Source organism: Megalops cyprinoides, chromosome 5 (assembly GCF_013368585.1).
Source record: "Megalops cyprinoides isolate fMegCyp1 chromosome 5, fMegCyp1.pri, whole genome shotgun sequence".
NCBI classification, from domain to species: domain Eukaryota; kingdom Metazoa; phylum Chordata; class Actinopteri; order Elopiformes; family Megalopidae; genus Megalops; species Megalops cyprinoides.
The window spans coordinates 25,933,985-25,949,537 of NC_050587.1; the positions used below are offsets into that span (position 1 = coordinate 25,933,985).

The window sequence follows — 15,553 nt, forward strand, 5'->3', positions numbered from 1 at the left end:
GAGGGTACAACAGCGGTGGCCCAGCAGGGAATCAAACCAGCAACCCCAAGTTCCAAGCCCTGCTCCTTACCACCTTGCCACATAGCTACTGCTAACAGTGACAGAATGACAGCAGATGTTGATGTGTTGATGGCACTGTTTCTTTTTGCAGGTGTTGGTGCTCTTGTCCCTTGCTGCCTGACGATCAACTGAAAGAAGGCTCCCAGTGAACATTCCCATCTGCTATCTGTTCCATCTCAGGGAGGGGAAATGGCCCACACAGAACAGGAAACCACACCCTTAGATGCTGTTCAATCCTGTAGTGCCATGAGCTGGCCACCATCGTGCCATTTTCTGATGTCTCCACGGATTTCAGTAGTGTTTTAAATAGGGTGGGGCGGGGAAGTCAAGGAAGGGTGTGCTCCACACCCTTCATATATTGTTTTTTGCATACTTCCCAGTATTTCTGTCCCCCTGCTGGACCCCCTCCAGGGGGTCACCTCTCGTTGTATGTTTGTCCGAGGTGGCAAAACATGTGCATGGCTGCGGTGCGTGGAATGGCACGGCCGCTGCTGAAGTTCCAGCGTTACCTGCGCAGAAGGCCTCTGCGCCTCCTCTTCCTCCTTCTCCTCTACCTCACGGCCGGGGGCTGCCTGCTCTTCATTCAGGCGGGCTTCACGGGTGGGGCTGTGGGCAGTGGACGGACAGGAGTGGGCGGCGATTCAGATGGGCAGAATCTGGGGTCAACTGGGATGGTCGTTAGGGACACCCGTGGGAATCTCAGGAGATTTGCCCCACCCTGGCTGATCCCTGCCCTCCAGACCCCCTCAGGTAGAGCAAGAGGCGGAAATACCACCAGCATCCGGAGCCGTGCCCTCAAGAGCCGAAACGGAAGGGATTCTGAGGGCAGGGGTGAGTGACTGAGGTCAGACTTGTACACTAGCACACTGCCTTGGGTGAAGTGAAGGAAACAGTGTCCAGTGATCACTGTCATCTCTTCCCAGTTCAAAGTCCTTCACCACCCTCCTCTCACTGTACTTACACTCCAGCTACACTTTACCCCTGGTACTGGTTTAATTTATCACTTTATTACTGCTTTTTTTTGTACGTACCCGTTTTTGGTGAAAAAGTGCCAGGTTTTAAAAGTTCAGTACAATGATTTGGTGAAAAAGTGCCAGGTTTTAAATGTTCAGTACAACGATCTCAGACTTAGTGGTGTTAACTGGTTGGAAGCTGTTGTTCTTACAGGAAGAAGATACTAGCATGAAGAACGTGTCACTCTCCACTCATTCAGCTAATTGGAGATGATGTTCTAAAGATTTCTAACAGATGTTCTTAAGTGCTTAATGTCCTGCCTCCATAGAACCATGCAGCATTGTCTATTTCTGGTGCTCATGTCCACAGCAATTACCCTCCAACAAAGCAAACCGGTGTTGGAGGTGCTGCAGGAATGCCAGAGCAGTGAGGAGAAGCAATCACCAATGTACATGCAATCATAGTGAGTCATGCTCATGACAAAGCAAGATGGTAATAATTGTAGCTCTTAAAAAAAGAGAAATATACTCATTCTATTGAAAATAATATTTGTTACTTTGATTCATTTTATTTCATAGCATTTTGCTTTTTTGGGCATCCTTAATGGTGGTAGAGTAGCAAATGACTCTTCCTCTCTGAGGCAGTGTGACAAAGGAAGGAGAGAGCAAAGTATGATGAAATTCATGATGCATTTGTCCTCATTACCGCCAGAGCGCTGGGGCTAATCTTGGCTTGGCTCCGGGCAGAACCTTGCATCATTATACCGACCTAAATGAAGGAGTCATATAAGGCGGAGACCCTGCACAGGCTGTGAAAGCTCATTCTCTGCAGCTGAAGCTAACACTGTTACCGTAATATCAGTTTTTTAGACTATGCTGTTACAGTCATGTCATCTTTTAGCATACGCTTTTACTATAAAGCCAGCTCTCACCCTGCGCTGTAGTAATGGCAGCTCTTAGCCACAGGAATGTCAGCTAACATGTCAGATATGGTGTGTGACCAACCTCAACTTAACTAAGAGCACCCCAGACTTAAGGAATATAATATTAATGTTAGGGTCTCTCAAAACACAGGGCACTATATATGGAAGAAAAGGCAGATTAATTTTAAACCTACATGCTGAAGTGCTACAGTGAACTGTGTATTGTAAAATCAATTCTGCAGCTGTCGTTATGAAAGCAGCAACAATCAGCATTTTTAAGCACATGTTCCGTTAGGTTCATCCCCAGGGATTCATCTGCAAATACATTGAAAGATTTTTTTTCCAGTCAACATGATAATGAAAAATCACAATGATAAGGTTGTGCACCAGACATTTTTAAGGGCGTTGTAAAGAGCACCTTGAGATGTCTGTTAATTGAGGCTAGGACAGAAGAGCTAACCTGAGCTGTGCTGTGACTTCATTCTAGGTGAGGACAGGTCAGTGAGTGGGTTTTAATCGCTGCACCTATTCATCTTTCCAGCGCAGTACGTTGGATGCTATGTTGATGACACCCAGAAGAGGGCACTACGTGGAACCGCCTTCCTCGACTACAGGAAGATGACAGTGTTCCGTTGCCAAGACAACTGTGCTGAAAGGTACAGCACAGTGCTTCTTTTTTTCCTTTCTTGGGTTTAGTGACAGAATGAAGAAGCTGTTATGTGAGGCCAGCTGATGCCTCCCTCAAAGAAGAAGAATGAATGTGTGAGTCTGCTAAAGCTGCTCTGAGGGGATCATCTCAGGGCTAGAGGCAGAACTGGCATTGCTCACTGAGGGACATGTGAGGGTCAGCATGAGGTCACACCACGGTGTGAGGTCTAACTCTTACAAAAACAGTTTGCATGGTCCTGAAATGGAAACCTGAAGCTGACGTGACCTGCATACTTTACTAAAAGTGTGTGTGTGTGTGTGTGTGTTTGTTTGTGTGTGGGTAGGGGTGGGGGGTGGGGGGCAGTGAGATGAGGCTTGTGTGAAAATGCTAATAATTACAAAAACAGTTAAAAATTATGTGTCTGTTCTGTAACCCCATATACTTGAATTCTGGCATCCATCTAACACTTAGGAAACAAACACAAATATGAGCATATAAGACAGCATATTTTACTGGTAATAATGAAGTCAAACCAAGTCATATTCAGCAGCTTACATTTATCAAAATTATCTTATCCAAACCTCTCCTGTTCAGTTAAACACAGTGAAAAAATAAATAAATCCTCCCTTCAAGCTTGATATGTTCAGTGCCTGAAAAATGGTAATTGCCTGTATATATGTCATTCATTCAAAATTTTAAAATTCAAGATTTTGCCCAGATTTGCATGCCTTTGCATTCATAACCTTACATCCAGGAATGTTGAGCCTAACCTGAACCAAACCCAAATGCTGAAATACAGTAACAGCCCTGAACCAGCTCTAACCTCACATGTTCTGTTTGGTGCTGTCAGATTGCAGAGCATGCACACATACACACACACACAAAGACATGCGCACACACATGCGCGCACACACACGTGCACACACTCCCTCTCATCCCCTGTTTACTGCCTGCTCCCCCTTCTTTTTTTTCTTTATCTCTTCCTCCCTTTCTCTCCCATTAACCATCAGATCATGGAAAGAAAAAACAAATCTCTCTTTTAAGTCTCTCTCTCTCTCACTCATCTCTGTCCACCCACTCAGTGCACAGGAAGATAAATTAGAGGAAGTTTGCAGTGATAGACAGTGTATGAGCTTGCCTTGTCAAGGGTGTGTGTGTGTGTGTGTCTCTGTTTCTCTCTCATACATACATACACAAACACATACATAAAACCCTGCTGCATTCCTGAATCTGTTGACAGCTGTATGTCATAAGTATTTGTCTTATATGATGTTTTCATCTACTGCAGATAGGAAATTCAGGTATAGCCCAGTCAACAAAGTCTGTGAGAACAAAGGTTATTTGTAATTAAGTTATACAGTGATACAGTGTTTCGTGAGACAATATCTTATGATCTCAAAACTATGAATGCAATGCTTAAAACAGTCTTGACATTTGTTGGGAAAAGTGTGACCAAAATTTCTGGTAATGAAGTGAGCCTATGGAAAATGTGTCTTTGTTAACCGAGGTCCTCTGTCTCCCCCTGGTGGCTGGTGTGTCAGAGGCTATGCGTATGCAGGTCTGGAGTTTGGGGCAGAGTGTTACTGTGGGCACAGAATCCAGGGTTGGAATGCCAGTGATGGGGATTGTAATATGACTTGTAAGGGGGATAGGAGCATCATATGTGGGGGACCCAACCGCCTCTCCATCTACAGACTGGAGCTGAGCCAGGAGACCTCCATGCACTGTGAGTCTGATCTGCACACGTAATCAAACACGGCTCTAAGTACTGCACACGCTATCAAATAGAATGCTAACTACCTTGCACAACCAAACACCACTTGGGTTTATCCATAAGAGGTACAAATAACACTAATTCAGTTGATATTTGACACTGACAGTCTCTCAGAACTCATTTATCAAGCAATTACCCTATTGTCTTGTCACTTTTCAGGTCTAGGTTGTTGAATTTCTGTTGAATTTTTTTGTTTGTGTGTTTTGTTTCTATCTTTTCAGATGGAAGTGCTATCTTCAAAGGGTGCTTCAGGAAGCCAGACAACGAAACCCATGCTCTCCCCATCAGCATAGCCATGCAGAACATGACTGTGGACAAGTGTGTAGACCTCTGTACAGAGAAGGTGAATGATTGGACGAAAGCATGGTGTGTGTGTGTGTGTGTGTGTGTGTGTGTGTGTGTGTGTGTGTGTGTGTGTGTATGTGTGTGTGTGTGTGTGTGTGTGTGAGAGAGAGAGAGAGAGAGAGAGAGAGAGAGAGATGAGCAGAATGCACAGCATTTTTCAGGGTTTTCTTGATGGTCTCAATGTCTGTTCTCCTAGGAGTGCCCCCTGGCTGTTCTAGGCGGTCAGCGCTGTCTCTGTGGGGTTCCCACCCCCCACTTCTCCCTACACGAGCATGAGGACGAGCAGCTGTGCCAACAGCGTTGCCCTGGAGATGAACTCCAGACCTGCAGCAACAACCAGTACTTCCTGGTGTACCAGACGCAGGTTCAAGGTCAGCTACACCTATGGGAACGGGGAACGGGTCGAACTGAAAGGCGGGATCTCTTTGAATGGGGTAGTGACTTAAGACTTAAGTTACTTTAAGGCCGTGGGTTCCAATCGCAGATGGGTCTTCCTGGATATGCCTCTTAGTGTGAGAAACAGTGTCCTGCTTCTGTCACACAGTGACTGAGCATAGCCCCCGCTGCTCTCTGTTGCACCACCACTGTGCGTGTCATGGAGCTTCCTGGCACTGACTCCCACGCTTTCACTTCCCAAAATGCACTTCAACAAGGTGTCGTAAGGCTGTTCACATGAGCCAGCTGACAGTCACCCAGTGATCCACAAAGTACACACTTCCTTCTTTGTCAATTTCTCAGTTTTCCCATTGTGTAATACATTCGGGTGAAGTGTCCTGTTGAAGGAGGATGCATGTCCATAGAGCATCAGGTGGTTTTGTGATCGGATACCTGCACTTTTAACCTGAGGGCTTTGGGTTTGAATCCCAGTGTGGTGTTTCTGACGTGCTCCAGTGCAGTCAGTTGTATGTCATCAGTGTCCTCCAACAGTGTAAACATTGGAATGTTCTTGGATGAGGCTGTATGTAGTAATTGAATATATAACAATGTTGCACTGCAGGTGGTTAAAACTCTAAGTTCTACTCTAGAGGGCAGGATTCTGGTCCCTCTGACTTCACACACACTTCAAATGCTCTGAATGTTTAGTTACAGTTCAGCTACAGCTAATGTGTAGTGCTACACCATTTGTACATTACTATAGCCCTAGTTTAAGATGTCCATTCCTTTTTCCTCTCTCTCATTCTTTCCCACCATCTGTCTCTCCCCCCTCTCCCTCCCTCTCTTTGTCCCTCTTTCTCCATCCCTCCCTCCCCTCAACCTCCCCCTCTCCCTCAGACACCCGCTGCTTGGACCGGCAGTTCGTTATGACTGGACCAAGGCGGCTAATTGCCCTGGCCAGCTTTCCTGGGGCGGGGAACACCTGGGCACGCCACCTTATTGAGCTGGCCACTGGATTCTACACTGGCAGCTACTACTTTGATGGTTCCCTCTACAACAAAGGTCAACATAGCTCATATTGCATTACCCTGGGGACAATGGGAAGTTCTCATATGGGAAAAATCTTCAGAAAATTTTTTTCAAAATAGTGTATGATGCAATTATTCACTGAATAAGTGTTATGGAAAATTATTAGAAAATATTGTAATATTCACTTATTCACTGACTACCACTGTACTATTGTACTACAGATTTCACACCAATAAAATACATTTTATTCCTGTTAGTTCTTTTACACTTGTCAAAGTATTTTCAATGAATCAAAACTGAAAACGCTTAAATACTGCTACCTACATTTGATGGCAGATTACCAGCTTTGAACTGAATTTGATAATCCTTTTAAAACATCAGGGGGCTTCCTTGGGGCTTGCGGGTAAAAGAAGTGTGGCTGTGTGGGCAGGTTTTAAAGGAGAGCAGGATGACTGGCGAAGTGGCAGAACCATCTGCATTAAGACGCACGAGAGCGGCAGGAAAGAGATCGAGGCCTTTCATTCCAGCATCCTCCTCATCCGCAACCCCTACAGAGCCCTCATGGCCGAGTTCAACCGCAAGTACGGCGGCCATGTCGGCTTTGCCTCTCAGACACACTGGACTGGGAAAGGTAAGAGGGAATTCTGCCTCTGTTCCATTTTAATTAATCCCGTACCTTTATCTGCCAGGTCCCACCTTTCCCAGCTCAGCACCTGTAGATCGTGAATCCAGCAGATTTAGATGTCTCCTGCTTCATGCTTTCAAGAGTGAGGAAAAACATCTCATCAGACGAGTTAAGATATGAATGAATCAAATTTGACAATTAAAGACTGCATCAAAAGCCAGAACCCTCTCAGAATGCTGTGTTTGACTGGGACTGCTGTCGGTAACAGCTATCAGGGGAGCATCTCCTGCTCAACAGCTTTAACATGCCACTGCAGAACAGCACGGATGCTCTGCCAGCCCAGGGATTGGCAAGACTCCTTTTCCCTGAGAAACTGCTGGCCATACCATCAGAAAAGGGCTGTGCTTTGCTGTAGATTGTTGCACAGTGCGTTGGAAATGAAATTAGATGTTCATACCAAATTAAATGACCATACCAAATTAACTACTACAGTGTGCGTGTGTGTGTTTGTATGTATGTGTATATGTGTGTGTTGATTTGTAATTGTTCTCTGTCTGTTTGCAGAGTGGCCAGAATTTGTACAGAACTATGCCCCTTGGTGGGCATCCCACACTCTGGACTGGCTGCGGTTTGGGAGGAAGGTGCACGTTGTGCATTTTGAAGAGCTGAAGAGGAACCTGTTCTCACAGCTGCGGGACATGGTGCTGGCTCTGGGGGTGCAGGCATTGGAGGAGCGGCTGCTGTGTGCTGAGGGACAACGTGACGGAAACTTCAAACGCTCCAGCCTGCGAAAGCTGGAGCATGACCCCTACACCCCCAGCATGAGGGCCACTATTGATGACCTCATCAGGACCGTGGATGGAGCCCTGAGGAAGAGGGGGCTGTCGGGTGTGCCCCAGGAGTACCGCCCAAGATGATAGAACTCCCCTCTCTTTCTCATCCCCTTTTCTGTCTTGTTTCTCCTCTATTTCTTTTTCTGTCTCTTTCTCTCATTCTCTCTCATGACCTCATTAGTAGGTACTAGGGCAGTGGGGTTTCATAAGATACGTTCACTGTATTCTCCCTTCCTGTCGATCACTGTATTGTCAGACCTTACAGACAGGTTTTAATGGAGACCGGAGGCTGTAGTTTAGCTTCTGTTGACTCAACAGTTTGGAATGGAGACTCATACACAGGATGTGTACAGCAGATTCACAGACAAAGATTTTAAAGACAGTGAGGGGAAAAAGACTGGGGAGATTTATTCATTAATAATAATCTGAGGCAGTATTATGCTTATGAAAAAATGTATTCATACTAAATAAAACTGGAATAATAATTATTTTCAGCAAAGTACTTGAGAATTTCATAACTCTGGCCAATGCATGTATACTTGAGAAAGTGAGACGCTAGGCCAATGTGTTTAAGGTGCTAACTGTATTATTGAAATTCCAACGGATTGGCTGTGCTGGAATGTGGTAAGAAGGAGGCAGGCAGAGCATTATCCAGTTGGAATCCAGTACCCTGGTTAGATCATCATTGGCTGCCAGGTCATTTACCAGCACATATGTACAAACACATCACAACCATAAGTATTGAGCATGATTACTGCTACCCAAGATGGCTTTTGTCTATGAAAGAGCAGAGCACCCATGGTAATTTAGCGTTATGGTGGATGCCACCACAGCTGTGGAAGACAGAAATTACAATCTGCCTTAATACACTGACAAAGTTCAGACTGCTATCGTTAACATAAATTTCATGCATTAAATGGTATATGTCTGGTCAGCAGTGGCGGCGGGTGAGCTGGAAACAGGGGAAGCCCAAACATTAGCATTAAATCTATCATTGCTTTCAACCTGTTCTCCTTTATCCTCATTGATTAACAATAAAACAAATAATTCACAGAATAATTGACACCAAACGCGAGAATAGCGCAAATGATTATGATGGCGAAACAGAGCAGATTGTATGTAGTTTGTGTGCTTGCGAAAGCTACAACGTGAGATTGTTTAATTAACAAGGATGGCAATTTGAATAATTAAGTGCCAAGTAATCCCAAAGCTTTCTCTTAAATGTTTCACATTATACCTTTCTTGTGTTACAAAATTCAAATGACAAAACGGAGCTAAATTTAGTTAAATTGATTTAAATTACTGAGAATAAACTTTTATTAGGTTGAGTTCAATGAACAATAACGTTTAGAACACAGACCTCACAAAAGCTGTGATGTGTCATGAGCAATTAACGTAATTTAAATCGATAAATGCCATCCTTGTTAATTAAACAATCTCACGTTGTAGCTTTCGCAAGCACGCAAACTACAGACAATCTGCACTATTTCACGAGCATAATCATTTACTCTATTCACGCGATTGGTGTCAATTATTCTGTGAATTATTTGTTTTATTGTTAATCAAGGAGGATAAAGGGGAACAGATTGAAAGCAATGATAGATTTAAATGTAATGTTTGGGCTTCCCCTGTTTCCAGCTCACCCGCCTCCACTGCTGGTCAGCATGTGAATGCACTCCAGACTTGTATTGAAAATGTGAAATGAAAGCTGATGAATGAAGTGTTGAAAAATGAAATGTTTCGTTCTGTGTGAAAGAATTAGGTATTATGAAATTTGTTGAACAGCAGAATTTTCTGAACAGTACTGAGGCTGATATTTTTCAGATCTGTTTTTAATAAAGAGGAACACACAGATGCGAGTTTCTCATTGTTTCTGCTTGGATAGCAGCCGATGTTGAGATCCATGAGTGATCCCAGCTTATTTCCAAATATCTCTAAAATTTATTTCCTGGGTCCAAAAGCAGTCCAACATGACTCATGTGTAATAGCTGCTGTACTCCCTGTGGTGCAGAGAAGATTTCTCTTTCTTTAAAAGAAATGTCTGGCAGACTTGATTTCCCTGAATTAGCTTTGGTCCGTATGTTCACACTGAATCAGGACATCCTTTTACAAAGGTGACTAAAGCATAAAACATAATGGAAATGCATCACACAATATTTCTGTATTCATAATGGGATAACAACAGCAGCGGCAGTATTGGAAATGAAAGAAACCAATACCAATGTTTTAATGCTCTGGGTGTATGTTAATGTATTCTCTTATTATGTAGTTAGGTAATCATATGCTGTTTCTCGTTATCATCTCCGTGCCAGCATCCATTTCAATACAGGCATTGGTGAGGCCCATTAGTCCCATTATCAACATCAACATCATTTCAGCACCTTTCCTTCAAGCCATTATACACATTTGTAATTTTGCTCCTTGAAATCACAGGCTGCATACAGAGTTTTTTTCATCCTTTGTGGGAAGTGCCTGCCACTCTTCAGCCCTGACAATGTGAACTGCTTCTGGATGTGCTGGTGGAGTTAATTTGTCATGATGTGTGGAAAAACAAACATAGGATCACAGTTATGACCTCAGCCTGCATCCAGCTGATGGAAATTCTCAAGCTGTCTAAGGGGTTGTTGGGGTCTTGTAGATTCTTGTCGCAGGTGAGATACTATTTTTCCATAGAGCTAGAGCAAAGTATAGGTACTCTAAAGCAAGGTAGTTAACTTGATTCTCTTCTGTGAAAATAGCTAGCCTTTTTAAAGGTTCATACTGAATATTATCGAATCGAAGAGACAAAAGCCCTTTATTGTCTCTCCAGTACTGTCCCAACCTGAACTGAACAGGCTCATTAATTTAAGAAACAGATGTCTACTTGGGAACTCTTGGAGTCGAGGCTGGTCACATGATGGACGTGTCTTTGTGTGTGAGGAATCTTGACTCTGTAGGTCAGTATCATAGACGTGTCTGCTGACATGACAGCACCTACTGAAGGAGAGAGAAGAAAACCAAACAGATACTCACTGATCAGGATGACAGCTGCAAAGAAAGTCGATGAAAAGCCCTGACTGGCCAGCAAAATAATTCCATTAATAGTATTGTTGTTCAGTGAGTTGAACTGAGCACCAACGGCGGTCATGTGAAGAAAACAGTAATGAAGCCTGTCTGTTTGATAACCTGCCTCTCTGCCTCTGAATGCAAAGTGTGGCATTGAGACCCTCAAGCAGGACATTTAATCCTGGAAAAGTAAATATCCAGCCATATAAATGGAATAATAGTGTGTAAGATGTGGATAAGGGTACTTCTTAGGCAAACATATAATAACACTTGACAGAAATGTGTCTTTTCTGTCAGATGAAGACATGACCCACTCCACACAGTGAAATGGGTCACTTTTAGCAGCAATATTACATTAATGGTCTCCATGAAAACCTAGCACCTCAAACGTTCCATGCATAATTTGTGCTGAGCTGCAAAAATTGAACGTTTTTCTGTTCTTAGAGGCCCATTCAAAGCTAAGTTAGCCTCTATCCCAGTGCCATCCTTCACACTTGTTGATGATGTCACTGCAACTATGGAAGCTCTGATAAGTCAGCAGGAAGAAACAAAAATGTTTCTGGAAAAATCTGTTTTCTCCACGTGTGGGTCTCTAATTGATTCTAATTATGTTGTCAATACACTTAATCTGAGTGATATGCACTTAGTGAACACTTGATGTTTCTAAATATTTCTCTCTGTTGACAGCTTCCTGCTTCCCCACAATTTACAGCAGTAGCTCACAGCATTATTCAGAGGTGTCACCTGGGTCTAAATGGTCTCTTTACTCCTCTGGGTAATTAAACTGCTCTTCATACGAAGACTTTTGTATCATGCTGTACCAGAGGATAGAGAGGTCATTAATTATTTTACAAATTAAAACTTTTTTATGGAGTCAGCAGCCTTGCACAGCCTTGCTGATTGTCTTCCTGTCAAGTCTTGTCAAAAGGCTGTGTGTTTGTCATGTGACCAGAAATGATATATATACACACTATGGTGGTTACGCTTTCATTTGATGGAATCTTTGAAGAAAAAACTCATTTTATTGAAAATATTTTTTTTTATCTTTATAACCTTTCACTATTTTTCTAAGCAATTTCATACCCTCAGGTTTATGCTAATGGAATTCATTTGTCCTGTTCCGTATTCTATCTTTTACACTTTTGGTGCTTGCAAATGCACACACACATCAAATCTTCTGCCTCATAAACAAATTTAACCAAGCAAACCAATGCACAGTTTCAGTAATGGCTGCATTGAAGGAATATTTAGACATTGAAGACTTCTGCTGTGAAACTGGTACATTCCTTGCATGAGGTATTGTTAGTACACTGCACAGGTGCCTAAATGAACAAGTTCTAAGTTAAGGAAGAATGTAAAGGAGCCATTGAACACACTGATGAGACATGACACAAATGTACTCAGTTTCAGGAAACTGACAGGACACATTGCTGTTCTGAGTGCTGTCTCTGTGGAGATCCTCAGACATACAGGGTAGCTTTGCCATCCATAGAGGCTGATCTAGAGACACAGCGGGTGCTGGCATTTCCATCCTCGCCCATCGCATTTTCGATCCGCCACAGCATGGAGGAGCACCTGAGCTTCTGTCGGAAGTTGTCACCCATGAACATGTACAGGATGGGATTCAGGAAGCTGTTGGCAGCAGCTAAGGTGAAGCCCATCTCGAGGCCCACCTTCATCACCTGGACACTGTGCTGCGTGTGGTTTATCTCCAGAAGCACAAAAACATGGTAAGGCAGCCAGCAAATGAAGAAAGCCGCGATGAGGGCGGACGCCACCCGGAAAGGTTTGGGAGACCTTGTGACCCGGTGGCCACGCAGTTTCTGGATGATGATGGAGTAGCAGGAGACAATGACAAGGAATGGCACAGCAAACCCACACACAAAGCGGCTCAGAGCCACCGCCCCGTGAGCGGAGGGAGTATGGTAGTTAGTGAAACAAAGGGTTCCATTCCCGTGAACCTTGACCTCACGGAAGAACATAGAGGGCATGCTCAAGGTTGCAGATGCCACCCAGGCGAGAATGACCACGACCGAGGCCTTCCTGACCTTGCGGTGGTTCTGTGCCCACACTGGAAACGTGACTGAGGCACAGCGATCCACGCTGATGAGGACCAGGAGGAAGATGCTGCTGAACATGTTGAGGAAGAGGATGCAGGAGGTGAGCTTGCACATGGCGGAGCCAAACGGCCAGTGTGACGTGGCCATGAACACCACACTGAAGGGCAGGCACATGCAAAACAGGAAGTCTGACACGGCCAGACTCAGGTACCAGGTGGTGGTGACAGTTCTCCGCATCCTGAAGCCGGCGATCCAGATGACGGCGCCATTCCCGCTGACCCCCAGCAGGCAGATGGCACTGTTCACCACCAGGAGGATGTCCGTCATATGTGACCTGTGGCTTTGGAAAGCCACCACCTCGCTTGCAGTTTCAGTGGTGTCATTCCCCACATTATAATCTTCATAGTCAATAAGCATAATCTCCTCCATTTATGCTGAAAACTATTTGTTTTCCTCTCTGAAGAAAAACAGACAAAACAAAAAATATTATTGGAAATAAATCAGCACTTTATAGATTCAACACTGTTATAGACTGGGTAATGTGTGAGTCAATATTTGCATATACTCAAGCATAATACAAATTACTCTGTGGAAAAAATGTCAATACGTTACTTTGCTGTTGCCATATGTTTATAATTGAGTTTCAACCTCAACAACTACTTGAAAATAAAATGCAGGAAACAACGTCTTCTGTTTTTTTTCCTTCTGAGCAACCGCTGGTTCTCTTACATGAAATGTGCGGCAATTAAGAGCTTAAGACTTGTATTGTTGTGTAATGATAATTACAAGTCAAGCTATTTTACATTCAAATAGGCTTGTGATGAAGAGCGGCTCCCCCCAACGATATTCACGGTTCTCAGTTCAGCCGCGTGAAAACGCTCCAAGACAATCAATCTATCGTTTATAGGCCAAGGGAAGTACCTAAACAGAAACACTGCTCGGGGGTAAGCTGCATGGAGACAGCAACAATAAGCAACACTAAGACGTTCTGTTTCCGACTTTTTGGTCAAAATACTCCTCAGCCTTGCTGGCTTGACGTTGGTTGTACTCATTCATCTGGCCACCTTAACCCACCGTCGCAGGGTTAACAGTTTCATATAAATACATTAGTCAATTGAAACTAGAACAGATACAACTTTTAAAAATACTTGACAGTGTCGCCATTGCTAGCATAGTATAACTTTAGGAACCACGATGTGGTGTAGCGGAGGGTTAGAGGTGTATCTCAAAAATGGCAAATCCGGATGGAAGGCTGCCAGTTAGGGTACTAAATCGAGGATCAGATCCAGAGCTATAAATTCTTCTAATGCTTTTCAGTGTTTCATAAATTCAAAGAGTGGTTTGTGCAAGTACATTTTCACAGTGAAACTTTAACAAAATATGAGTTAAATTTTTTTAAACGACTTACCTAGTGGATCAGTGAAATCACATTCTTCAATAGCCTACATTCTTCGGCATTATCTGACGTGATTTCTCCCAAGATGATTTGATACTAAAGGCACACTTCCCTTTATTTCCAACATACACGGCGCCCACTGAACGACAGGGGAAGTGTCACTGGAGAAGTGCGAAGACAACATGTCAGGCGATCTCCGTTAACAGCACGGACCTCACGTGCGATCTGTGTTTGTGATCATTCTCCTTCCTCTCTCTAGAAGGTTTATGGCTGTTAGGGAATTGTTAAATCACGAGATTACAACCCCAAGCGCTATTTTCCTGTTTTGTATTCTAATAGCATTTTAATTGATTATTTTTTTATTTCCAATTTGTAAATAAGAAGCCGGACAATTTCTTGGGGAATAGTCCTCATTTTTTCTCCACCACAAGACCAGCGGGGATTTAAATCTGTATTTCAATCAGTGTCCTCCAGGTGTCGTTGTGGACAAACGCTCTTCAGTATTATCGGCACAGTCACCTGACAATTGATACAATTCGTCGCTGATTGCAGCCCTCTTAAAAATCAATCATTTCGCCTATGGGAAGGAGGAAAGGAGAAGCGTCATGGAAGGAAAGCCAAGAATGTCCACTAAAAGACCCTATCTTCGAGGAAAATGCTACAACAGTATGCACTGTCATTCGTGATTTTAAGTATAAATATTCATAATCATTTCACCGATACTTACCGTACATTTATCGATTTTTTTAAAGCTTTGAGGCGAAATTTGACATTTTGAGACAAGACCCCTAAGCGTATGATTTATAGCTTTTTTGTTTATTATGTCACAACAACCATTTACAGTCACAACCCTCGCTATTATCCTAACTGAATTGTAGAGCTCGATCAATTAGCGGAATTGTAAAGGGTTTGTGCGGCATCTGTATCATGTATTTCCAGTGATATTTTCTTTAATACCAGACTGATTGAGCGATGAATTGCTTAACTATGACAATGATGACGGATAACATTTCGTAATGCAGGAACATTTCCGCCCAGCCCTTGTGCCGGATGAAAATTTGGCTTCTCTTGCAAAAATCCAACTTGTTTTTTTTTTTTTTTTGATCAAGCACTTATAAATGCGGGTCATCAACCAGTTGACTTAGACGTATAAAACTGATAAATAAAAACTGATAAAAAACAGAAAAAAAAACAGCAAAAAAAACAAAAAACAAAACAAAACAAAAAAATCTGGCGGTGTCACGGACGAATCAACAGATGGTAAAGATCACCAAAGAACGTTAAACAGGATTATAATTTCAGTGACAATATTGAACCCAGCTGAGTCCATATTCTGTGTTTATGCATATTTGAAAAAAGACGAAGTGACTGAAGTAGAAACAGGAAGCCAGGGATTGGTGGAAGCAGACGTTCTTCACAGGGAAGTGACATTTCATTCCATTACACTCAGCCTCTCAGAACCATGGACAGCAGCAAGGTGAAACTT

At 43.3% G+C, this 15,553-nt stretch overlaps 2 protein-coding genes across 2 annotated transcripts; one reads left to right on the forward strand and one right to left on the reverse strand.

Annotated features, from left to right (window-relative positions):
• The first annotated feature begins 536 nt into the window (after nt 1–536).
• On the forward strand, nt 537–7,650 carry LOC118778399 (WSC domain-containing protein 2-like). The gene is made up of 8 exons (XM_036529917.1): nt 537–891; nt 2,478–2,592; nt 4,127–4,311; nt 4,581–4,702; nt 4,901–5,075; nt 5,977–6,141; nt 6,539–6,739; nt 7,298–7,650. The coding sequence occupies exons 1-8, from the start codon at nt 537–539 to the stop codon at nt 7,648–7,650; spliced, it is 1,671 nt and encodes a 556-aa protein (XP_036385810.1).
• A 4,079-nt stretch (nt 7,651–11,729) lies between these two features.
• Nucleotides 11,730–14,147, reverse strand: LOC118778250 (chemokine-like receptor 1). The gene is made up of 2 exons (XM_036529689.1): nt 14,080–14,147; nt 11,730–13,128 (listed from the first exon to the last, which is right to left on the reverse strand). Exon 2 carries the CDS (start codon nt 13,098–13,100, stop codon nt 12,072–12,074), a length of 1,029 nt encoding a protein of 342 aa, XP_036385582.1. The 5' UTR covers nt 13,101–13,128; nt 14,080–14,147; the 3' UTR covers nt 11,730–12,071.
• Nucleotides 14,148–15,553: the final 1,406 nt, after the last annotated feature.